General features: G+C 38.6%; 1 protein-coding gene across 1 annotated transcript in view; it reads left to right on the top strand.

Annotated features, from left to right (window-relative positions):
- DENND1B (DENN domain containing 1B) overlaps positions 1–24891 on the top strand; it is a 157037-nt gene that overhangs the window by 27182 nt on the left and 104964 nt on the right. The window contains exon 3 of the mRNA XM_080624123.1: positions 15832–15875. Within this exon, the coding sequence (XP_080480249.1) occupies positions 15832–15875 (44 nt within the window). The remainder of the gene's footprint in view (positions 1–15831; positions 15876–24891) is intronic.

Genomic DNA, 24891 nt, shown 5'->3' on the forward strand with positions numbered 1-24891 from the left:
AAACCATGTTCCCAAGTGCCACATCTACCAGTCTTTCTAAATGCCTCCATGGATGGTGACTCCACTGCTTCTCTGGGCAGCCTGTCCCAGTGCTTGACAGCTCTTTTGGTGAAGAAGTTTTCCTAATATCCAATTTAAATCTCCTGAGGCACAACTTGAGGGTCTTTCCTCTTGTCCTATTGCTTGTTACCTGGGAGAAGATAGGACCCCCACCTCGCTACAGCTTCCTTCAAAGTAGTTGTAGAGTGTTATAAGGTCTCACCTGAACCTCCTTCTTTCCAGTTCCTTGAGTTCCAGTTCCCTCACCTGAACCCTCCTTACAACCCCAGTTCCCTCAGCCAGTCCTCATAAGATTTGTGCTCCAGACCCTAGGAGTTACCTGGGACTTGCTCAAGAGAGTGTTTCTTTCTGCTTGAAAGGTGTAGCAGTGTTTATGTACCCTGTAAGTTTTTTTTGCTAATTATCAAAATAAATAAGTAAAAAGGTTGTATAAGAAAATACTTTCTATAGACTTAACTTACAAATACTTCATATCCCATTGATGATGAAATTGGCGGTGTAGGTGATTATGGTTAGACTTCATGAATTAAAAAGTGGAATTGGTTATCTTAAAGCAAAGCAACTTCTCTTCAGCTACATATTGAACTGCTCTTGATGAGGAGTGCATATGGATGGTTAATGAATGGTTTCCGCTGCAGCATAATGTATTTTAGCACAAGAATTTGCTTGTATGAAAATATTTTAATGCGTCCCCTGAAATTTTTTTTTATGCCTCATGGAAATTGATAGTCACTTGTGATTAATTCTTGGTTTTCCTGGCTTTTTCATTTTTCTGATAAGATAAATGACCAACAGGACAATGGTACCATATTTTTGGGGCCCATCTGGCCATGACTTTAATTTGTGTTTAGATCAGAAATTAATAGCCTTTAGCACTGATTTCGATAGTTCACTGTTGCTGGTTGAGGTTTCACAACCATTCATAGAGCTCAGCTGTTTCTCCTAGAGGTGAGTTTTCTTTTGTTTTCGGAAACAAGAGGAATAATTAAGAGGAAAGCTCCAGGTAATTATCAAATTGTTATCAAACCAACCTGATCGTTCATATCATCGTTTTAAGCCGCCTTGTGGTGAACGTGCAGCCACGGCAGCAGTACTGTCTTACTGGTGGAGGCAGAGAATGTGCGGGAAGACAGAGCATGGGTGTGAAATGACTGGAAGTGATGTGGGATGTGAGGTTGTAGGTAACCTGAGATTTGTGTCATGACCTGCATCAAGGAAGAAGTAAAAATAGATGCAAGATGGATGCTAGAATCATGCAACCTTTCCAACATGTGGAAGACACAACAGCATCTAATCATTTCATGCAAACACTGAACACAGAGAAATTGTACAATTAGAGAAGGGCAGTAGTTGAGAGAAGGCCTTTTTTTATTTCTTACAGATTAATGCAATATAATAATAATATTGCATGACATGTCAGATATTTCAGTTCCTTGTGCATTCTGTGTGTTGACAGCTGTTGTGCAGGTTTATAGGTGCATTCTGAAGTATTAACATCAGATTTATTTGGTAAATCGATGTTTTTAGATGAGACACAACCTTAAGTTATGCTGATTTATTAATAAGTCATTCTATGTTCTTTCACATCAATAACAATACTATGACTTTTTTTCCTTGATAATATTTTTGATTGCTGTATATCTAATGCATACAAATGTGTTACTCACGGTTTCCCTGTCCACAGCTCACTTCATTTTGCTGTAATGCTCTTGAGAAAGTAAAATTACGACCTTCATTACTTAAGAGGCAGAAATACTCAGTTCAAACATACCGATGGCCCATCTTTCTGTAATACCCACTTCCCGTAGTCCTTATCTCCCCATCCCCAAACACCCCAATGCTCTTCTCCCATTTCAGCTGTGTACCTTGCAGGGTGCCTTCATTGTTGAAGTAGCTGCTTCTGGCTTAGGTTCTTGCACTTTCAGGACAGTTAGTTTGAATTTAGACTGCTGAAATGGGAGAAGGCAGCTTAGCCCTCTGGAAAAGCTCAATTTACAAAGGATGTGTTGAGTTCTGACCCTACAATGGGCCATACAAGTGCAGTGTGTCGTTTTGAACTTTAGCTTTTTCCGTAGAGTAAAATATATTCTCTGCCATTATCACACTGTTAAAATAATTTTCACTGTTTTCTGCACAATTTATTTGAGATTTGAGATGAAGCAGGCATTGAGCCTTGAGGTTCCATAAAATAGAAAATAGTTTTGCACTCTAACCACATCACAGTGTAACTTTGTAATAGGATGTAAATTGAAATCATATATCTACCTCACTCTCCTACTTTGCTGTTCTGAATAAACACTACTTTAGAAATTAGCGGAGAAACGTAACTCTTCCTGTTTTATCACTGGTGTACGTGACAAGAAATGTCTTGGAGTTTCCTAGTTATTGAATGTGCTTTGGGATTAGTAACTCATAGATACTGGAACCCAGATCTCCTCCTTCCAGGACAGTAACATACAATACCATTCTGATTACAGCCCCTTTATGAATATCGGGATGCCATTTACATCCCCTGTTTTGCTGACCCCAGTCTGGCACATAGTTGGTAATTTTGACCTGTGTAACTGTAAACACTTGTGAAAAAACCCTTGGCTCACTTTTCCTTGTCTTATGTGTGTGTGGCCTGTTCTTTAAAATCACTAAACATGGGCTAGCATGGGAAGTGCCTTTTTCTTTTTTATGCCTGTAAATATGCTTGTGAATCAAAAAGAATTCATTTTCGCAAGGTCTCGTGATATTTGGGGACCTGAAATGACTGACTTGAGGTCATGCAGCAGCTAACTGGTGGGACTGAAAATCAGAGTGTGCGTCTTCTAATTCCTGGCATGTCACGCTGCTGGCTGGGCCTATGTTCTAGCTCTGCTGAAGCAGAGAGGGACAAACACTGTTAATGAAGCTGCACAACAAAGAATACCATTTTTTTTTCTTGCTACCCTCTGTGACTGGTTTGTGACTCTTCAGAGTTTTGAAGCAGTTGGAGAGAAGGGCACAGAGAGGTGCAGCAATGCCAGAGTTTGTTTTAGTTAAAGATCAGTGTATTTTTCAGTAAGAAAATGCCAAACAAACTGCGTCAGTGCTCCTCTGTACATGTTGTTCCCCTTTTAAAGTCTCAGTGAGGGAAAGGTGCCTAGTTTGGGAGTATCCTTGGGAGGGATGTGCTGCAAAGCCTGTGCTCCTGTCCTGGGAGGCCTTGGTGGGGATCAGAGGGGTGTCTCTGCCCTAGGATGTCAGGTGCCAAGGCCATGGTGCCTCTGCTGGGTTAGCCTGAGCCTCTGGCTCTCAGCGTGCATTGTGTATGGTCACTGGCTTGGAAACTTCTGGGAGACCCTTTTTTTTTCTTCTTTTTAATGTTTTCTTTGTTTTGTGTGAAAAAACCCACAAGGTTTGGGGATTCTGTGTAGGAGGTTTGGTAAATGACTGGAATTATCTTCATTTGCTGTACAGATTAATATACTAGAGGGGACTTTAAACATAAATGCTACTGTAAAGATAGTTTTCTGTACTCTTTCTGTTCCTGAACATGGCTATTGGATACTAAAACAGGAGTGCTTTATAACAGAGAGAAAATCTCAGCTGATTAGAGGTTTATTAGCTGTTGGAGTAGCACTGATCTTTCTGTAAGCAACCTCTTAACCTGCTTTTTGTGCTTTGTTCTTATCAAAAGTTTAGTGTTGACTTTTAAGGATTGGTATGTGAAAAATGTCAAAACACTGATTTTCAGCTGCATGCTGCCTGCCGTAGACACACCGGGGCTGAGTGCATGTGGGCCAGCCTCTAACATTTTTTGTTGTTGATTCTTGCTCACGTGGAGGGCCCTTGGGACAGATGGCCCCTCGCTGTTGATGGTTCGATTACAGGGATCACCTACAGCTTCAGAGGAGTGCGAAGAAAAGAAATTGCTTTCTTTGTCAAGGTGTTTTCAATTCAATTCTCACCCATTAGCCCTGTTTGGTTAAGTTTTGAATTACTCCATCAGGTGACTGATGAGTTTATTTCCCCCCCCCAATGTTATTAAAATGGATTTGGTATTAGATGGAAAGCAAAGGCAGAGAAAGATTTCTGCTTATTGATCAGTGTTCCTTCATCTTTAGTTTGGTTTTAAGTGTCATGAAAAACGAAGATAAAAATGGTCACTGAATCAGAATAGGCTAGAAAATAGGTATTTTTTAAAAAATATTTTAATTATTTTAGGCCTGTGAACTGTTTGCACATATAGCAAACTATATATGTAGGCTATGGCTAATCAACATGGTTGTTAGTTTTACAGCTTTGTGTAGCTGAGAGTGTTTATGGTTGTTTTAATTTGTAGCAGTTTATATATATAAAATTATGAAATGTTGTCTGCTGTAATTAAAGCTTTCATAGTCAGATGTGTTTCAGTTTTGGTGCTGTAGATGTTCTAAGGAGTAGGAAACAGCCAGGCCAGGTCACATTTGTCTGTGCTGTTCAGTTTCTTCCTACCACAGCTAGTAAGCAAAGCGTGAAAAGTTTGAATTTCATATAGACAACATTAATTGTAATGGGGGAATGAAACCAGGATAAAGACAGAGAATTTGAAACTATGTGTTTGTAACACACAATTAAGTTCATTATCTTTCACATATAAGTTGAATATCACTACACAGTCCCCAGCTTAATTTCATAGAGTAATCATAGAAATGGGGTGAATATAGTAGTATCTGTATTAGCTTAAATGTCATAGTCTAGAATAAAACAATGAACAGAAACTCTAATCCCTCTCCCTGTAGCTGTCCTTGATTGCAGTGACATTGTCAGTGGGATTGGCACTGCAGAGCTCACTAAGCGCCAGAGAGGTACGTCTGAGCTAACAGAGGGGGAGAATGCAGCCTGAGGATTGGGCAAGAAGTCCTCTTGGTTTGGGTTTTCTTGTGTATGTTTTCATGAAGGTCTTCTGCATTAGTACAGATATATGCTAGATTAATGTTCATTTGGGCAGGTGAAAAGCTTGTGGTTACTATATGTATTTTGCATTCAGAAGACATGGATGGAGTTTGTATGATGGTACAAGATGAATACTTGATCCTGAATGATGCTCAGTAGTACAGGTGATAGTGCTTTCACTGCTGCTGGAAACTCCGTAAATATCAGAGATATACCGTTTTAAGAATGAATCTCCCTCCTGCTACAAATCAGAGGTGCTTGAATATGAAGTCAGTGTCTAAGGCAGTAGTTTTCATACCTTTAAGCTTATCAATGCCCTTGGTTCCTGCACCTGCAAAGAGCTGCTGTTTGAGTTTACCTTCTTTCTCCTCTGTGTTTGGAGAAGGCAGGGCCTCTGGGAAGAGGAAACGAAACACAGCCCAGCCTGCAATTTGCCTTGTTTCCAGCTCCTGTTTTGCTCACAGTAGTCTCGTGGGAAAGGAGAAGGTGTGCTTGAGTGGGGACACAGCCCCACCTCACAGCCTGGTCACTGCTGCCTGTGCTGCATCCAAACCCCACAACAGTTGGTTCAAAGAGAACTTTCCTCTTCCTTGTGTCTGCCAGATAAAGAAGAACAGCTAGACAGCAAGCAGGGTAGGAAGCAAGAATGGAGGGAAGGAAACACAGATGACAACAAAATATTTTTCTACCTTAGTGTTTTCCACATGATAAATTTTATATGCTTAGGTTTTGGGGATATTTTTTCCCTGTTTGGGAGCAGTTCCTCTAAAGCATTTAGTTGGGGACAGTATTAGTGGAGGATGTTTGAAAGTGACATTTGTCTACCAGTGTACCACATATGTATATCATATAATGTTTTTGGTTGAAAGGAACCTTTAAAGGTCATATAGTCCATCCTCCTGCAATGAGTCATCCTTCAACTAGATCAGATTGCTCAGAACCCTGTCTAACCTGACCTTGAATGTTTCCAGAGGTGGGGCATCTACCACCAATCTGGGCAACCTGTTTCAGGGCTTCACCACCCTTATTATAAAAAATGTCTTCCTTATATCTAGTCTATCTATATAGCACAATTAACTTTGTAGTTTGGATAATGATATTCCATGATAATGTTACATATTCCATTATTCCAGTGTTTTATGTATTCCAGTATTGCTCTGGCCTAAGAAAAGTGTTAGTTGTGGAATCATCACATTTTGCTGCTTGTGCTAGTTGGTATTTAAGGCAAGGGGCTTAATTTACAGGGAAGACCTGCCCTCAAATATTAACAGTTGGGCTGTGACCAGGATGTGGTCCTCACCAGTGGAAAGTGGAAGGAATGTTGCTGCACTGTTCAGGCAAGAAGTGATTTAAATAGATAGACATTGTGTCTTCTCTGGCCAAGAGAGAGTTTCCCTGCAACATTGATTTTTTTCTTTCAGAACCAAGAGGGCTGGACTAACTTCTGCTTTGAAAAAAATTTGCAGAAGCATTAGGGTTTTTGTTAAATTTGTACTTTTTTTTTTTTTTTTTTTTTAAGCATGTAAAATGCAATGTAAGATTTTGTTTTGCATTCATGTTGAAAAATGTCCATCAAAAATGGCTTGAATATTATTTTGTGTTTCCTGCAACCAGTGTCACAGGGTTTACAGGATCACGTATATTCCTGTTTTTGCATCCAAGCTGATACCAGATTTGTATTTCTTGAAGGGAATTAGGAAGCAGTAACTCGGGCATCCATAAAATACTGAGATGTAGTCTCTGTCATGTACCAATAGCTTTTATCATTTTCCTAGGTGCAGTCTGTGTGAGTACCACAAAGTGAATATAATATTTTACCTGGTGAGATAAGGTGTTTGTCTCTGGTCAGACATCACTGACATGGGAAAAGGCAAGTGACTGGCCCTGTCCTACTGGCTTGGCTGTGCAGGAGGTTTGCTTCTTCCTAATTTACTTAGTGTGTATTGCCTGGTAATAATGTACTTGAACTTTTCTAGATCTTTCTCAAAATCAGTCTTGCAGCACTAATGTGGGAAAATGTCACGTAGCCCACAGTACTTTTCAGGAACTTTAAGTCCTGTACCTTCATCTAAAACAAAACACTGCACAATGTGTTTGTTCGCAAGGGAGTGTAGTGAGTTAGTTTTTCATCCTTACAGGGCAGGATGTAAAACTTGTATTTGGTTGCAAAGGTGAATGACCTTAGTCTTATTGTTTTCAGTTATTGTTCATTTCATTTCATCACTTGCAGCCTGTCTGGTTTAAACTTCCTTGAGCAAGAGACCCAGTGACAGCAGAAGTATTCTGTTTTGTAAACCTTCCTCAAACATCAGCAATGATTTAAGGCCTCTGTGTTTCTCACTTGCTTCTTGTTTTGCTGCCTTAGTTTTTAGACCCTAATTTTCATGAGCTGTAATTCACTCATGGTTAGAAGTTAAAAATAGAAAAGTTAAAAATAACACTGAGACTCCAAAAGCATACAGTTATTGCCACTCTTTACAAGCCCATTCTAAAGACTTAGCAGGTAAAAGAAACTCTTGCTTATCTTGCAGAGAGACCAAATGAAGGCTGAACATATCCATTTTATCTGTGTACTATCTGTGCAATGAACTCTCACCCTGATTAAGGTTTTATCCTGAAGCATAGCTAATACCATTCCAGCCAAAAGGACCCTTCCTTTCTGTCCCTACTTAGCTGATGCTCTGTCCTTCAGTAGTAACAAATTCCTGAGCAAAAAGGGATTGACCTGTGGCTCTGAAGGAGGCGGCAGATTGTACCTAGTTTTAATTATCTATTTGTTCATAAAAGGGAAGAAGCACTTATTTCCTGGTTTGAGTGCATTACACACAAGGGAAATCAGGAAGATCAGAGGAACTGTCGGGTCCAAAACCTGTACTGCTGACAGGCAAAGCCCTGCATTACTACAGTATGGCAGGCTGAACCTTGCATGTGATTAGTTGGAGTTCAGTATTTGTGTGCTTTTCACATCCTAGATTTTCTGAGTACTTTGAGGAACTGTTAAAAGTTAAAGTAGAAGTACTTGAAAAATAATTCTGTGGTAAACTTCAAAATCAGTAGATCTATTGTGTGGCTTTCAATGAAATGTACACGTCAGATTCCCATACTTCGATACAGATTGTGAGCTGTTAATGCTGTGATGGGGTAGTAATTACCTGCATGTGAAAACTGTGGAGTTGCTGTGATGTTGTGATGCTGTGAGTAGCCAACTGAGCTGGGCCTCCTGACTTCAAATGTGAGTTTTGTTGGTGTGGTGTTGAGAAGAAAATAGTGTGTGTGATTTTTGTTTAAACACCAAGTGACACTTGCAGTTGTGGGTTGTATCTTTGTTTTCCCATGTATTAGAAACAAAATCCTGAATTTCCACAGACATGGTGTGAGCACTGGTGTCTTGAAACCATTTAGTAAGTTCCCTGTCTGTGGAAAGATGTAATCAAATTCTTAGCCACATGATAAGTCCATGAGTAATTTCGGTTACTTGTACTTTGGGCCATTTTTTCAAGCATAAGTCCTACAGAAATTATTTTAAACTACAATACTGTTTTCAGCTTACTTGAAAGTCTGCTCAGCATATGTTCAGCTACAGTTAAAAGCAGTTTCCTTAGGAAAAGCTTCCTTGTGGAAGGATGATGTTTTCATCTTACCTGTGAGGATTCAGTCTTTGTAATTACATTTCTGAACCCAACCGAAAAGTCCCTGATCTAAAAATCACATTTCTAATTTGCAAATGCGCAACCACAAAGACTTACAGGCAACAGCTACTGTGAGTGTAACTGAGGCAGGCTACTGAAATCTTATTTTCCATTTTCACTTTCTTTTAAAGGGGAGTATTTAGTGTGTGTTTGTCAACACTGTTGTCATTTAGCTCACACTTTACTTTGTATGAGGAAAGTTACAAGGGAAAATGTTGAAAGTCACACGTTCCAAGTGCCTCCTCCAGTGCCAGTGTGAGTCAGGTACCTTCACTGCCCAAGTAATTTTTCAAAATGGGATATAAGCTTTGCCATCAGTTGGAGACAAGGCAGAAGCCACTGGTGTGGGGAAGGGGAAGCAGTCGGGATACACTGGGCTCCTGTGGTGTGGCCGCATTGTGGCTTATGTTGAAAGGTGAGTCCAGATTCAGCACCTTGCTCAAATGTGCTGCTGAAGTTAGAGACCCAGAAGAATCTCAGTCTGTTAATAGATAGGAGGAGAAGTTGGCAAATGCAATTCCTGAAACTCATTAATGCTTTTCTGTAACTGCCATGGTTCTGAAGTGTCAGTATTTAACTCCTAAAACTGTCAGTGGTCAAGCAGTCAGTATTACGGGTCTTTGGCTTTCTAGAGGAACGCACCTGTTTTGATGCAGCTATTTTTTTGCCTTGTGTTCATTGGTAGCAACTGTTAGAAACTGTGGTGGCAATTTAGGAAGGTGCATTAGTGTGTAAAGTGAGAGTAAAGAAGTCAAAGGTCCTGGATTTTTAAGATTACATGTAGTTTTGTAAATAAGTTGAATTTTGCTTTAATGAGAAGATGAAGAGTGCTGGTTGCATTCTGCAATGAGCTTTCTGTGGAATAGTTAGAGTTAAGAACAGACCTAACGGTCCTGTAGAAGTTTCTTTCAGTATCCCTTTGATGAACAAACAAATACATGGCCTACATGATTTGCATAGAAGTGCACTTTCAAGTATTTTCTGCAGTGGCACCCTCATTTGCATGTTGTCTTTAATCTGACAGGTTTGTAGTGCCAGAGAAGTTAGCGAGTGTTCCTTACTTTCACTTTTTTTATGAAGTTGCTTCAATGTAGTTTTTTCCTTGTTCTTTCTTTTGATTACTGATGCTTGGAAAATTTCTTCCCCCAGTTTCCATGTGTCTTGCTCTTCCTCCAGCTCCTGGCGGGCGCTCCACTTTGATCCCCCAAACCTGGGAGCTGAAGACCACTGTCATGCTCAGATCTTCCTGACAGCAGTGCCTCCTGTTCTACTGCGCTGCTGGCACTTCATGTATGAAACTGTTAACAAGCAGATTTTAATATGATATACAGGAGTATTTTTTTTTTTCCCCTGCTCAAGAAGTAATCTTTTTATTTGAATGCTGGTTTTTTCATCAGATGATTTCATCTGTGAAGACTCTTGGGCTGCACGTGATGGTTCATCTCCTAATTTGTTTCCAAATCTCTCTGGTAGTAATAAAATCCTGTAGTGATACAAAAGAATCATAGTAATTACTGTTGTGGGTCTCTGTCAAATTATTTTAAATATGTAGCAAGTTTTTGCCTTTGAACAATAGCAGTATTTTAAGTTTGGTTTAGAGAACTAATTTTTTGTTGCTGAAAACTACTGATTCTAACAAAATAAATTCTGCTTATTGCATAAGCGTGTGCTTCTAAAGCTGTTCCCTGAGGTAATAATCTATCATTTCAGCTTTATTAATTGCGTTCTTGTGTTTGTGTGAGAAAACCAATCTGGACCTTTTTTTTCCAGACGAAAAAGAAGAACTGTCTGCAGTAAGTTTTTCTTTGCCGCCTTCCTTTTTCCTCTCTCTGCTTCTTCCCACCCCCATGACTCCTGGCCCCAGTCTCTTCTTTCCCCTCCTTAGTGACTGCTTTTTTCCGGTGAATATCTTTACAGCATCAGAGAAAATATAGCTGGAGAGATAATGAGCAGTCATCTATTCCATTCCTTTGCCCCAGGATGTGACCAACACTGCTTGGCAGTCTTTTTGTCTGTCCTGCTCTGTAAAACCCACAGGAATGAAGAAGGTTCCTCCTCTGCAGGCAGAATATTGGACCACTTAATTAATTCATTTCATTTCACCTTAGCTGTGTTTTTCTGTCTGAAATTACTCGCTGTTGCTATCAAGAAAATTACCTGGGATGATGTTTCTCAGCATGTGTTCATCATTTCTGTTCCATTCCCAATTTGCATGTGTATTAGTTAGATTATCCTGTTGTATTTTGGGGTTATATTTATAATCTGCAAGCTTAATGATTGTGAAGAGTGTTTTTGGAGTATATTTATTTAACTACTGAATTTTTAGGAAAGATACCACTCTGAAAGCTTTCTCTTTATTTTTCCGTTGTTCCAATTGAACTACTCCTATCCTCTGTCATGAGAAACAGGACTTTTAGATTTTCATAGATTTGTTACAGAAGCTAAAATGTGTTAGAAATGTTTTCTAAAAATACGGATGACATGCTTTATGAAGTTAACTCTGTGGGAATAGAGTTTTGGAGAGGAATTACCTTGTGGATATGCATATGTTTTTCTCTTCTATTAGCATGCTTCTTACTTACCTGCGTTTTTCTTGTGGAGCAGTTCTAGGTTGCAGTGTTTTGAATACTTTTGTTTTTAAGCATTGCCCATCACTCAGTTTTCTCTTTGTGTCAAGTAAATGGTACTCTTAAGTTTTGGTCGCTCAACAAACCTGCCTATGCTCATCTCTTTTCTGACTTCCACCAAGAGTTGCATCTAATTCTAATTGTGGTCCTCATGGGTTTGACTCGTTCTTTCTGAATCTCATTATAAAAAACTTTCTTTTAAAATACGTATAGACGGACTTAGATGACCACAAATGGTGCAAAAATAGACGAATAAATCAAATGTCACAAGTTACATCTAGCAACATATGCATGAGCTGCAGCCTCGCAGCAATGTGAAATTCACAGCTGGGAGATGTACTTTCCAATGCTGTAGGATATTTAGCAAAGGACTTTCCAAGTGTTAATGGCGTGTGCTAAGAAATGTCTGTCCTGGATGCAGTAGACATAGGAAGAAGTGATGCTTGTATGTGCATATATATAGATTTACATATGCAGCAATATATATGTTTACACATGCAATGCACAGACTTTTTTATGTGTGCAATTAACAATTTCCACTAATTACTACGTTTACGTAGAACTGGTACAAAGAGTTTTTCCCAAAAAGTCTGTTAGAAAATGAGGAGAAACTCAGTAGTTCCTTGGCTGGCTATAGCACCAGCTATTTCTAAGTGATTCTCATCCTCTCACCCATAAAATCAGCATAAAATTGACCTAATGTTGCCAGATCAAATGAGGTATCTGGAAAGTAATCCTCAGGGAAGAGAAAATTCAGTCTTTGTAAATCTGAAGATAAAGTGCATGAAGTTGCAGAATGGGATTATACTTTCTCTTTTTGTTTCTATATCAGTACCCCTTTGTTTCTTCCTTTGCAGCACTTGTGAGGAGTTGCCACAAAGATGTGTCAGATGCTGCCTGAGTCTAGCTCCAAAAGTTAGAAACAAACATAATCTTGAAAAAAGCCCAATCCCTGACTTGGATAATTATCATAAAATCCTAAGGCTTTTTGTAGGTGTTAGGGTTTGGTTTCAGAGGGTGAAGGCGTAAAAACGGTACAGTAACCTTTCTTTTTGAAGCACAAGTCACATCAGATTTTCTTAGTTAATAAATGTGTGGCAAGTATCTCCTAAAATAACCAGGTTAAAAGCCAGTAATAACAACTGAAAACCCAGCTCAAAGCAGTTGGACAGCGTTGGAAGCATGTAATTTTGCTGAATGTAGCACAATGTTTTTCTTGAATTAGGTATATTTTTCAAAGTGCTTCATGAAGGAGTATTAAGAGCATTATTCTGTCTGTTTAGATCACACTGATTTATACTCTTATGAGACAAATATTCTGTCCTGATATGAAACTAAATATTGTTATACCTGTAGTTGAGTGAACTGGTATTTACTTTAGAGTTTGTATAATTTCAAGTGAGACTGGAGTAGTACGAGAGTGTCCTAATATGAAGTGAAGATAGCAAGCTGAGGATGACACTGACTTAGAGTTGCAGGCTTTGTATCTATCAGCATATCAGGGCACCAAAAGAAGTTATTGGAGCTGTTGGGCTTGTTGCCAGTAGGTTAAGGGTGCTCATGTGAAATGCTGTTCAGCTTTGTTGACACCTCACTGAGGTGTTAGTTTTTTTGTTGGTTTTTTTTTTTTTAATTCTTTTGGCCCCAAGCCCCTGGTTACCTAGGGCCAAGTTTTGCTTAATTCTGAGGTGGTACATTGCTTCTGATTGTGACCTTTTAACATTGTACTTGGAGGTTTTGCTGTTGTGATCTTCTTCCTTTTTTGAAGCCTGGCAGTTGCACTTCCACTAGAACTGTGACAGAAAGAAATCGCATTTCTTTCTGTTCTAGCCGTTTATACATTGAACTTTTTAGAAAATATCAGAAACCCCATGATTTTGTTACTGTGTTGCTAAGCATTCCCCGATACTAGATCTTTCTCATGTAATTATTCTTCACATCTGCCAAAGCAATCTGCCTGGTTTCACTGCTTGGAAGAGCCGAGTTTGCCAAGCCTGCTCCTCCGCGGCAAGGCAATGCCCCAGCAGCTGGCTTTACTGCAGAGTGGCCTGCGTGCCTGGTCACAGCAGTAGCTCTTGAGTTTTTGCAATAGAAGAACTATAAATGGTACGGCAGGACTTGGGAAGTTTTGAACAAGAACTAGGTGATAAGAAACGGAACTAGAGGCAGCGAGTAACCAGCTTGTATTTCATGAGGTCTAGCCAATGCTTAAGGCTGGATTGCTGCCGGAGGAAGCAGTTCTGCTTCCTTCTGACCACAGCTCCCCATTCCCCATTTTTTCTTCCTTTTTTTTTTTTCCAACACAAAACTAATGACTTCTGGGGAACTGATCTCATTGATGCTGACCTGAAAAATTCCAGAGGGTTTGATCTTGGTCAGTTCCCTCATCTGGTTCAATGTGTAGCTGTGGAAGAGCCTGCAGCAGCAGAAGAGACATGATGGAACAGGATCACCAACAGGCAGCTGATAGTGAGAGTGCAATGGGATTGCTCGTTTGCAGAGAAACTTATGCTTGACGCATTTGTAAACATATGGCCTCAGATTTGAAAGCTCTTTTAAAGTACCTTTTGGATTCTGCACTGTTTCCAGTGGTTTATAGCAGATAAATACTTACCATTGAGTATTTAATAGCAGTTACCGAGCTTGCTGCTCCTTGAATTTATCTGAGATCACTGTTGGTCTATAATGACTTTCTTTTCATATTCCGTGATACTAGATCGAGATAAAATTAAGAGATCCCTTACAGAATACGCACTGAGATATTCAAACTCCTCTTGTATCTGATCATTACACAGATGTATTTAAATGCACACAAAATAGGTGGGGGCAAAAAAGTCTTTGTTGTAAGTATCTGTATTTCTTTACTCATTTTTACAAACAGAGCATCTTAAAAGATTCTTTGTGCAAAATACACACATTTAAATAAATAATAGCTGCAGACACCACCCCCTCCCCTGACTTAGGAGTAAAAAATGTGCTTGTCCAGTAAGAAGAGTGAAATGGGGACATTTATATCTAAAATCTCAGATTTGAAATAGATGAAAATTAGGTCTGAATTAGGTTGAGTTCATTGAAGAGTTGAATTTTGCAATACATTTGAAATGCATGTTCCACTGTTGGTTTAACATCTAGCCCAAAGTGAAGGAGGAATGCTGGTTTCAGTCTCCAGCTCCTTGTGAGTGGGCCAGCAGCAGACATGGGTGCAGCAGCTGTGTGTTGAGTAGTAGGATTTGAAATCAGCAGCTGGGAATGAAAATACCATTAATTTCCATTCCATTAAAGCTTCATTTGCAGCTGCAAACATGTGTGGTAGGATGAAGAAGCATAGAAACCTCTGTTCTTTGCCAAAAGTAGAGAACCCGCTGGTCCTGATGTCAAACGTAGCAATAAGAAGGAAGTTTCTGATTTATCAGACTGTGCTAGCATTAGAGGAAGAAGTGGAAATCCAAATACTTTTCCCAGATCTTGGCTTCTTAGAAGACAGGAATCCCAGCAAGTGCTGTGGTAGCCAAAATCTTGTAATTCTCATCAGGCAGTGTCTCTGGTGCTTACCAGGGTGTTTCACCATTTATTTTACTGCTCTCTGGCACCTACAGCTGTCATCAGCGATGCAGTCAGTGGTGGGAGGATCTGCCTGATGTTGGCTGGGACACAAACAGGAACTGGAGAGCTCTCCCTCTAGTTCAGGGTTTGGCACCGACCTGGGCTCCTTTGCAGGAAGATGGGTGATTTCACTTTCAGCACATGGACAAATGCTGCTGCTAATCTGTTCTATGGAAGTGCTGTGAAGCTTTGTGGGTGTTTGTGATACAGTTTAACAGTAGCACCTTGGGAAGGTTTTGTATCACAGGAGATTCAAAGCTTTGGGGGGATGAAGAGCCTAATTCGATTTTTGTTGAAATGCTATGGTTCAGATTGTTGTGTTAGATGACTTAAATAATGTTAATTGTAGACTAATACATAGCCTAAATAACACTGATTATTTTGATAATTAACACTTAATAAGTTAATGAAACTTTCAAGATATTATTGAAATGCCGGTTTTTAAATGGCTCTGAACAGAAAATATTCAAATAAGCTAGCTCTTCTAAACTGTTCCTTGAGAGTGCTGCTTACTTTGATACTATCTTTAAAATCGCAAATGCCACTTTTCTATACCTCATAGAGATCTTTGGTTTCCCCTTACCATTTTACATTTTTTTTTTTTTTTCCTCTGGATGGAAAGAGGTTTTATATCTTTTTATTTCTTAATTAAATTAAAATATGAAAATTGAGCATGTGCTTAAAAAATTATGTACTCAAAGGTTGAAAAGAAAGAGATGAAGATAGTTTGGTATGTTATAACCTGCTATGCATGTAAAACAATAAACATATAGTTTCATAATTAGGAAATAAGTCTTTTTAGTCCAGTATCTTCCTTAGTTTTTAGATATGTTTTTGCATTTGCCTCAGAGCTTGACGCTAAGCTGACCCTCTTTTTAATATTAATGTACTTTGACTGTAATACTCTGTTCCTTTGCTTCTGATTAATGCTGTCTGTCAATTATTTACAGATCCAGTGGTACTGTGGAAGTTCCCGGAGGACTTTGGAGACCAGGTTGGAAACATGAGATTGAACTTTTTTTTATGTTAAAATAATAATAAAAAAGCTCTCCTATTCAGCTGTGGAGAGGCAGATGCTAATGATAGAGGGGAGGAAGTCTTCACCCAACTGGTGGCCTGGTGATTAGAATACCTTTGTGACAGGAATATACAATAGCAGTTGTAGAGCACCATGTATCACACTAATTCTCTATCAGCTTATTTTTGATGAAGAGTATTTTATAAGCTGTTTCTGTTGGAGGATAGAAAATGTGGCAAATTTGTCCACAAAACTTTGGCAAACATTGATGTTAGAAATTGTGCAAACAAAAACCATCAGAACAAGAAAGTCAAAGAGCTGCACGTGTGTCCTTTTAATGTCAGAATGTGTGCGTCTTGTTCCTTTAGTCCTTTACAATGTAAAATTTTATATCTTTATAATATTTTAGAAACACCCTAGTTATTTGCTTGGGCAAAAAATCAAAACCCAATAATCCTCAGACCCTTGTAAGAGACGGTGATCTAAATGTGCTGATTTTGAAGGCATGAAAATCCTAGTTTCTGTCTATAATTAATCCTCAAAGGAAAGTTTATACATACAGGACTGATGGATTATTTCCCTGTTTGTAGTGATAGCAAAGCTATTAATTAGTGTGTTTGTTTTTTTTTTTTTTCCCCCCTGGACTATTTTATTAAAGTTATTAATATTAAAATTTAATGAAACAATAAAATTTTATTATTTCAGCAAATTTTAGATGAGTTTCTACCATAGGAATATTTTTATTTTCATAAACAAACCCACATAAAACCATGGAACAGAATAAATATCTCTGACTCAATGTCTTTATTTGACTCAGTGTCAGTCTAAAAAGAAGAGCAAACATATTCTTCATTGCTAATATCACCACAGTAGATGATCTGGGCATAATTTTGTGCAGTAAATATTGATAAATTGCTGATTTATTTATTTATTTATTTCTTAAAATCAATATTCCAGAATTCTACAAAGACAGCTATAAGGTGATTCATGATGAAAGGAATAAATAGACAAACATAGAAAGAGGATGTCTGGTTAGGGAGTAGCATCAGTCAGAAACATGTGCAGCTTATAAGATAGTGATAAATGGTACATGACTGAAGTGTGCTGTTACTTGTTCTTAGTTAGACATCCAGTAAGTTTTGATAATTTTCCTGCCTGCAGAATGATCATCTTCATTGTCATTCAAGTTATCTTTTTTCCTTATTTTGTTTTGTTCTTTTGCCTAAGAAAGACTTGATCTTAAAAAAGGGAGGGGAGGAGGGAAGAGAAATTATGTATAAGAAAAAATGGGAGCTTATTCAGTAAGTCGAAGGTTACTCAAAGAACAGCTGGTGTAGAAAAATGATTAGAAGATGAAGCTCACCAAAGACTGGAGGGGAAGCATACAAAGGTGCAGTAGACTTACCTAATCTATAGAAACCAGAGCCCTTGGGCAGCTCTTTGCCCTTGGACTCTGAAAATCCTATGCCTGCACATTCTCAGCAGTGTAGGGAATCAAGTGTTTCAGGTAAATTGCTTGTGTTCCTGGAAAACAGTATGTATTAATACTCATCCTTGCAAGGGAAATTTCCCCATTAGAACAGAACGGATAGCAGCTTCTATAGCAAACCCCTGAGCCAAGTAGTCAAGTGAGATTAGCAGAAACATTCTGTGCACGTGTGTGTGCGTGCATATTGAACTTGGTAGGTTTGGATTGGAGACCTGATTGTCTACCATATCTAATTTAAAAAAAGAGATCTTGCTAAAATTCTCAAGGCTGATTTCAATGAAAGTTTGTGGGGAGAACACTAAAAAAAAAAAAAAAAAAAAAAAGGAAAAAAAAGAAAAAAGAAAAAGAATCTTCTCCATCCTATTTTCCAGTCATTTCTATTTTAAATGTAAAATGTGTGAGTTAGTTTTTGGATGTATCCCAAAGAGTCATCTTTCCTAAAATCTGAGGGCTGTCTGTTTGCACAGTGATGTGATAACAGTGGGCAAAATATTTTCCTCACTTCCTGAATTTTTCTACAGTTTATCATGTCACCTTTTTGTTGCTTTCATAATGCAAGGAAAACTTGTCTAAGCCATTTTGATATATTCCTTCTCTTTCTCACATTTGTCCTCTTGGTATGCCTCAGCTTTCCAATGCTTACTCATCCCTAATCTTCTCTTATTCTTGTGGCCTGACATTTTCTTTTATGCTGGGCAGTATTTTAATTTTGGTCTCTCTTATTCTTAGATGTCAACTTTGCAAAATCTTGTTTTGCAAAACATCCCATCTGTTTTGGATGACATGTAGAAACTACTGATGATCAGGAGAAAGCAAAGATTAGTGATTTGTCATAATCACTTAGAGTAGTTCATGAAGTAAAGGAAATACTAAGGTGCGCTTTTTGGTAACACAAAAGATTTTGCAAGATTTGCTGTTCATTTTGTTACCTGCAGAGACTGCGGGGAAAACACTTGTTTTCTATCTGGTAACTCTTCAGATGCCAGAATTAGAAGGAAAAGGTTAAAATGCAGAATGGGGAAAGAGAAATAATGCTTCAAGGCAGAAGATGAAAAATACTTCTCTTTGCCAGAGTATTTCAGAAAGTTGTTTTTGTTTGGGTTTGGTTTTTTTTAATGGTGGAAGTAATTCACTTTTTAGTGACTCTCAAAACTATCAGTTAAAGAACTCATGCCAGGCAGAATTCTAAGTACAGAGGACCATACTAATATTCCAAAGAAAATCTTTAAAAGGATCCCAAAAGCCAAACGTACTAATCCATTGGAGACATCATAGATTTACAATTTACTGTTTTACTTGCATGAATGATACAAACCTCAGTTTGGCAATGTTGAAAAAGTTCAGAATAATGTCATCACTATAGAAGAAGTGAAGATTGCTGATTTGAGCATATATAGCTCTTCTATGTTTATCCTCGCAAGCTCACATTTGGAAGAGGAATGGATTGTGGCCATCTAATGGAATATATTTTTATTATTTAAAGTGTATTTTGAATGTATGTGCCTACAGGCTCTGTCTTGTGGTATGTTCAAAACTCCCCTTGTGCTCAATGAACTATTTATGATAAGATGTGTATGTTTTTAATCTTGAAATTCCTATGTTGTTTGTTCAAACTGGCTAAACTAGAGTTTAATTTCAGCCTCGCAAGCTCATTTTCAAATGGAAGTCTATACAGAAAAAATAATAATGCTGTGATACCTGGAAAAAAATCCAAAAGCTTTAAAAAATACAGTATTTTTTAAGTGCTTTAGAGAAGCAACCCAAATGAAAAACACCACCTTTGCTTCCAAAATTAAATACTTCATCCCTGTTGAAAAAGCAAATATGTATCTCTGCAGAAATGAGTGTCACCCAGAAGAACTGAGATCTGCTGATGCTCACTGTCTCCTCACGGCAGTGGAGTCAGTGACAAAGTGCTATTGATGTCAAATGTGTCCAGATGTCCCCAGTATGCCTCTGTTCATAGCTATCCTGGAAATAAAAACATGCAAGCTCCCAATAACTTCACTGGCACAAAACATTCCTTGGAAAAGGGGTAGTGTTGGCACAAGGAAGGACAAGAGCTTAGTGTGATTGCAGGTGTTAGTGGCTCAGTCAGAGGCAGTGCTGCTTTCTGTGTTGTCTTAAACTTTGAAGCATGTGAAGTCTAGCGTTTCTTACCAAGTTAGTAATTACAGCTATTCTGGGTATTATTTTTAGCTGTGTGAGAATTGAGCTGCTTTTTAATCTCACTGCTTATTGACCTGAAGTGATTTCCATCTCCAGTACGTCCCAGGGTAGATGGTGTATAGAAAAACTGATCCATTAAGTAGTTCTTATTCTTCTTCCTTCTAATGACATAATTTCTCCCATTGTTCTCGTGGTGAACCTGCCTTCTCTCGTGCTCTGCTTTCAAAGGCAAGCAGACTAAATCTGCTTTCTCATGTTAGGCTTTTCCCAAACAGTGCAGGTGAGTAACCAGTAAGGCATCCCATGTGAGGAACCTCTACTGTTTTCTATGAAGTTACTGTAACACCCTTTGTGTTGTTGTTTCATATTTTATGCAAAGTCACTACTGAATTGTGAGCAATAAATCTTACTCCTTATCCTGTAGCGACCCAAAAGCTGATCAAAGCCTGATATTATACATGTAAATCTGTCAGCTTCAGGTGAAAACATTTGTATATATAAAAACATAAAGAGACACGCATGCATCCAAACTTCAGCTAAGGGGTCAATCCTATGAAGTACTAATATGTTAGCCTTCCCTCAGCAAAGCACTAATGTCATGCTTTACATTTGATGTATGTATTAACTATAGAAAGTAAAGACTGGCTTAAGTGAGTGTCTGCTTGGAGTCAAAGTACTCAGTTTTTGCAGAATGGAATATTTAATTACAAGCATTGCGGCAGCAATTATATAAATGAGGTCAGTATGAAAGAGATTATATTCTTTTTAAAAAACCTTAAATAATAGCACAAAGTCTCAAGAAGCAAGCTAAAGTCATCTGTGTCAAACTAATGTGTGGAAGCCAGTTGTGGTGGTTTTGTGTTCCTCTGTGCTCTCCTAAGAGAGCACCAGGAACCCAGGAGGTATGAGGCTGTTTACACTCTTTTCAAGGCTGCAGGCAGGCTGTTAGGGGATGTATCTCCATTTGATGGCTTTGTTCTTTTGTTCTGATGAGGCTTTAAATACATGTTTCAAATGTTTATGCTAACTAGGTAGGTTTTTGCTTTGCTGGTTTTGTTTTTATCAGTGAATGGTAAAAAGGATTTGAAGATTTTGTTGCTTTTGTATTAGTAAGTTTGATTAGTATTTAGGTACATCAGTAGGAGAAAGGAGGAATGAATCAAATGACATTGCTAATTTTCAAAAGTATTTTTGTCTAAATGTTACACATTGTTGTTCGGTTCAAGGATACTTTGGAACTTGAATCCTTATGTTAACTTTGAGGAAAACGATGAACCCAGCTGAGATGATGGCAACTTCGTGCGCTGCAAGTATGCTTTATAAGGTTAGGATAGTTTCCTGTGATTTCCTGACACTTCGTGTTTGAAGTATTGTTTTTATTGAAGAAAACTGCGTGTAAGGCAGCACTGCTTTCTGTCTATTCAAATCACAGCCAATAGATGATGGGTGGAAAAACATTCAGAGGTGTATTTATAGTTGCTAACTGTGTTCTGTGAACAAAAAGAAATCGGTCCAATCCTGATAAATGTTCTGTGAAATAACTGCCCACCTAGACATTCTGGGAACACCCAGGATCACCGAGATCCTTACATCATTCAAGATGTAAATATTCCAAGATGCAGCCTCTCTTTTATAATTCATTCCAACAGAGACAGAATAAATCTTCGAGACTTTTATTTTTAAAATCATAAAAGCCCAATACTGAAAACTTGAAACTTCCTTGAAATTTTGAGGACAGGTGGCAACATCAAGTATGCTTTTTTTTTTTTTGCAGTGGTTTTGTTTTATAGAGCTTTTAAGTTAAAAATGTTGAACTTGATCAGCATATGGTACTGGCTAGCTTCATCTCTACCAGCTCTTTTGTTATCTTGTTATTGTTACAGGTTTTAATGACAGTTGTAAGCCATAGTTCTGGATGCAGGGGTTAGTCCACCCTGGGGAGGAGAGGGAGAAACAGCAGTGTGGATTATGGAAATATGAATTGATCTAAAAGCAGCTCTCTTGTAACAGAATGGGTCTCAAAGAAAGACTGGGGAGAAGCTGGTGAAAAGACGATGGAATATGATGTGAAAATGATCATTTGAATGCTTTCCTTTTCATTCCCAGCTGCTGTGTTCTGGTGAAAAGGCATGCATTTGTATATCTTAAGGCTGGGTGAAAAAGGGCCAGATGAATGGAATTACTTGTTAGATATGTTTTCATTTTGAGTCAAATAAATTATGTGCATTTTAATAGACTGTATGCATATGTTAGCCATTTTTTTTTTTTAATCATACAGCTGTGATATTGGGGGACTACATTTTGTAGAAATGTTCTTTTCTCTGTTTGCTCAAATAAGTACAGTATTAATAATATTTGACTGTCCTTCAAATATTCTGTATCAGCCTATCAAAAATAACTGTTAGTAATTTGGCTTATTCCTACAGCCTTCAGCAATGTGCCAAACCAAAGAATTAAAAATTAACTGATGGCTGAAACAGTGATGACAATCATTTGGAATGTCTTCCAGAAAGATTGCCAAATTGTCACGTGTGATGTTGTTGTTGATTGTCCTCAACTGCCCTCAGAATATTCCATTCTGATGTCATTTCTTATTCTGTGCTACCTTATACTTTCACATCTACTTGCTTAGAACCCCCCATCCTCTTTAGTCTTCAGGATGTTGCCTGCATTGCTTTACCATTTTCAGCTTTTGTCTCTCAAGCTTACTGCTAGTCTTTGAGAAATACCTGAAGTAGCTCAGGCTCTTTTTATGCTTGGTACTGGATGTAACATTCCTGAACCCTGTGTTTGGTTCTTGGCTCTTGTTCTGCCTTTTTTGATTATAGTTTTCTGCAGAGCTGGGAGAGCATTTGGGACACATGGGTTCACTGTTACTGCTACAAGTATTTGAAGTGTCACTTCAAGCAATCTGCTTATACTTTCTTAAATATAGCTTTCTTTTACATATTATTCATATTAGGAAATGGTCTGGGATCAAATGTCATAATCCAAGTACAATGAAATCACGGAACCAGGGCACTCTAGTGCCAAAGATTGAGACCTGATGGAACTGAGATCCAGGAACTGGAGGAGGCAGGGGACTTTGTCAGGAGCAAGAGCAAGGCAATGGTGATCAGTGGGCTGCAGCTGGAGTGGTCCAGGCTACATGGTTTGGGATTTTGGAGGAGGAATATGTGAAAGTGAAGCAGCTCCAGGCAGGTGATCAAGAAGGAAAAATACATGAATCCATCAGAATATCTTATTTCTGGTACTCATTACTTCTGTATAAGTTTTCAAGGCACTGTGAACTACTTGGCTTCTTCCCTAAGCAGAGGTGTTGAGTTTCTTGGTTTTGTGTGTCGGTTTCTGTCTGCAATCATTAATAAAAATCAGTAACAAAAGATCCATATCTGAGAAATAACCTGTCTCCGAGGTTACAGAACATACTTATCTCTGTCCTTGTCCTTCAGTTGTTACTAATGACCATTATTAGAGAAGACATACTGGGCCAATGCAGACTCGCTGCCATCAGTTCTTGAGTTTTAGACTAAAGTCAGGAGGAGGGAAGACCTCTTTCTATTTATGCAGAAATCCTGCTGTAGGAACAGGATTTTTACTGATTTTCAGCATAGTGAGTACTCGGGTTAGATTTGAGAGTTTCTTCCCTGAGCATGGGCAGTTTCATTCTTCTGGATCAAAGTGAAGCAGTTGAAAATCTTCCTGGCTGTAGCTGCTTGTGCCATCTGGTTTGGCGGCGGAAGCTGCCTTCTTTTCCTCTTAGCTGGTCAGAGTTGGCTTTTGCTATATCAGAGGTCTAAGCTAAGCTGATTGACTTTGTGCTGAAGTCACTGATGGATGCTCACATGTAGAAACATCAACCTGAAATTGTTGCAGAGTAATCTCTAGCAACAAAGCTGTAGCAGGGTGTCAGGTCTGGACAGGCTCAGCCATAGGCAAAGTGAATGCACATTGTGTATCTCCTTGAGAAAGAATGCATCTAATTGTATGTACATTGTGGTTTATGTTTTGCAATAGTCATCTGTCTGCATCTGGTAATACAAGGGATATGTAAGCACTTTAAAATTATGCTTGTTTGCTTCTTCCTTGTCTGTCTTCGGTCTTTGAGTTGTTTCATCTCTCTTCCATTTTTCAACACTGTTGATAATATCTGAATTTAGTGCTGAAAAGCTATTGCTACAGGTGATTCTTTTTGAGCTGTAAGGCTTTGAATTTGACCTATGCTGCCTGTAAAACATAAACTGACTTCTTTAAAGAAAATCACAAATAATTGTAACTATGACATGATAATCCTAACAGGTTCCTCACAAGCTGATTTCCTTTCTCAGTTACTTTTAGCTGTAGATTCTTCTAGCTCAAGAAACTGGGCCCACATGTGTATTTGGTTTCACTACCCTTTACAACATAATGCTGTTCCCTAACTTCCCCTACTACTGACAGCTGTGTGACCTGGCATGCTCCTCCATAGTACTGCGCATTTAAGAGTTGGATGAGCCCAGTCAGGGCTTTGCTTTTGGACTGTCTCACCTTATTTCTCTGCATAAGTCACTCTTTACTACAGATGTTTTCTTTTGGTGTGGCACTCGACTTCTTCATTAACTTATGTGATACTTCATTCAGTATGTACTTTTAAGTTTCTGAGTTGCCAGCAAAATCAGGATTTTGTCAGGATATACGCTGTATGGTGATTTCATGAAAAAATCTGTGGATAGTTCTGTTTCTGGAAGAGCATCTTCTGGCATTATAAGGCACAGTTTCAGTCCTCAGCCTGGGCTGGCCAATTCTTGCATATAAACAATCTTCAGAGATGGTGCTGACCTTTCTGTGTGCGTCAGTACTGGGTGTTTACTGAGCAGACCAGTTGTTCAGTAGAAGCTTTCTAGGCAAGGAATGACATCCTACTATTTACAGACACTCTGTTTTCAGGGCTTGTCTTTTTGGTAACTAATGCAGTACTTCTTATTTATACTTAGGATGTAGTTCAGAAAAGGAGCAATTTTGTTTGTCACACTTGGGCTGCTATTCCCAATTTGGCTGTTGTAGTCGTAATGTTTGCTTGCTTCTGCAGTATGCCTGGGTGAAAGCATAATGGTTAGAAAACTGAGGGAGTCAGAAAGTGTAAAGTGATATTTCAAACAAGGTGGAGTTTTTAGTTTGGTTAACTTTTTTTTTGCCTCTCAGCCTGCAAAAGCATGTTTCATGGAAAAGCTGAGGCTTTTTACTGATGGCACTAAGAGGAGACTTGAAAGAACTGCAGTCTTTCAAAAAAAGATTGCTGGTACACTTCCAAAAGTCTGGCAACCTCTGATCGCCTGTACTAAAAAGACAACACAG

The sequence above is a fragment of the Psittacula echo genome (assembly GCF_963264785.1).
Source record: "Psittacula echo genome assembly, chromosome: 7".
NCBI lineage: Eukaryota > Metazoa > Chordata > Aves > Psittaciformes > Psittacidae > Psittacula > Psittacula echo.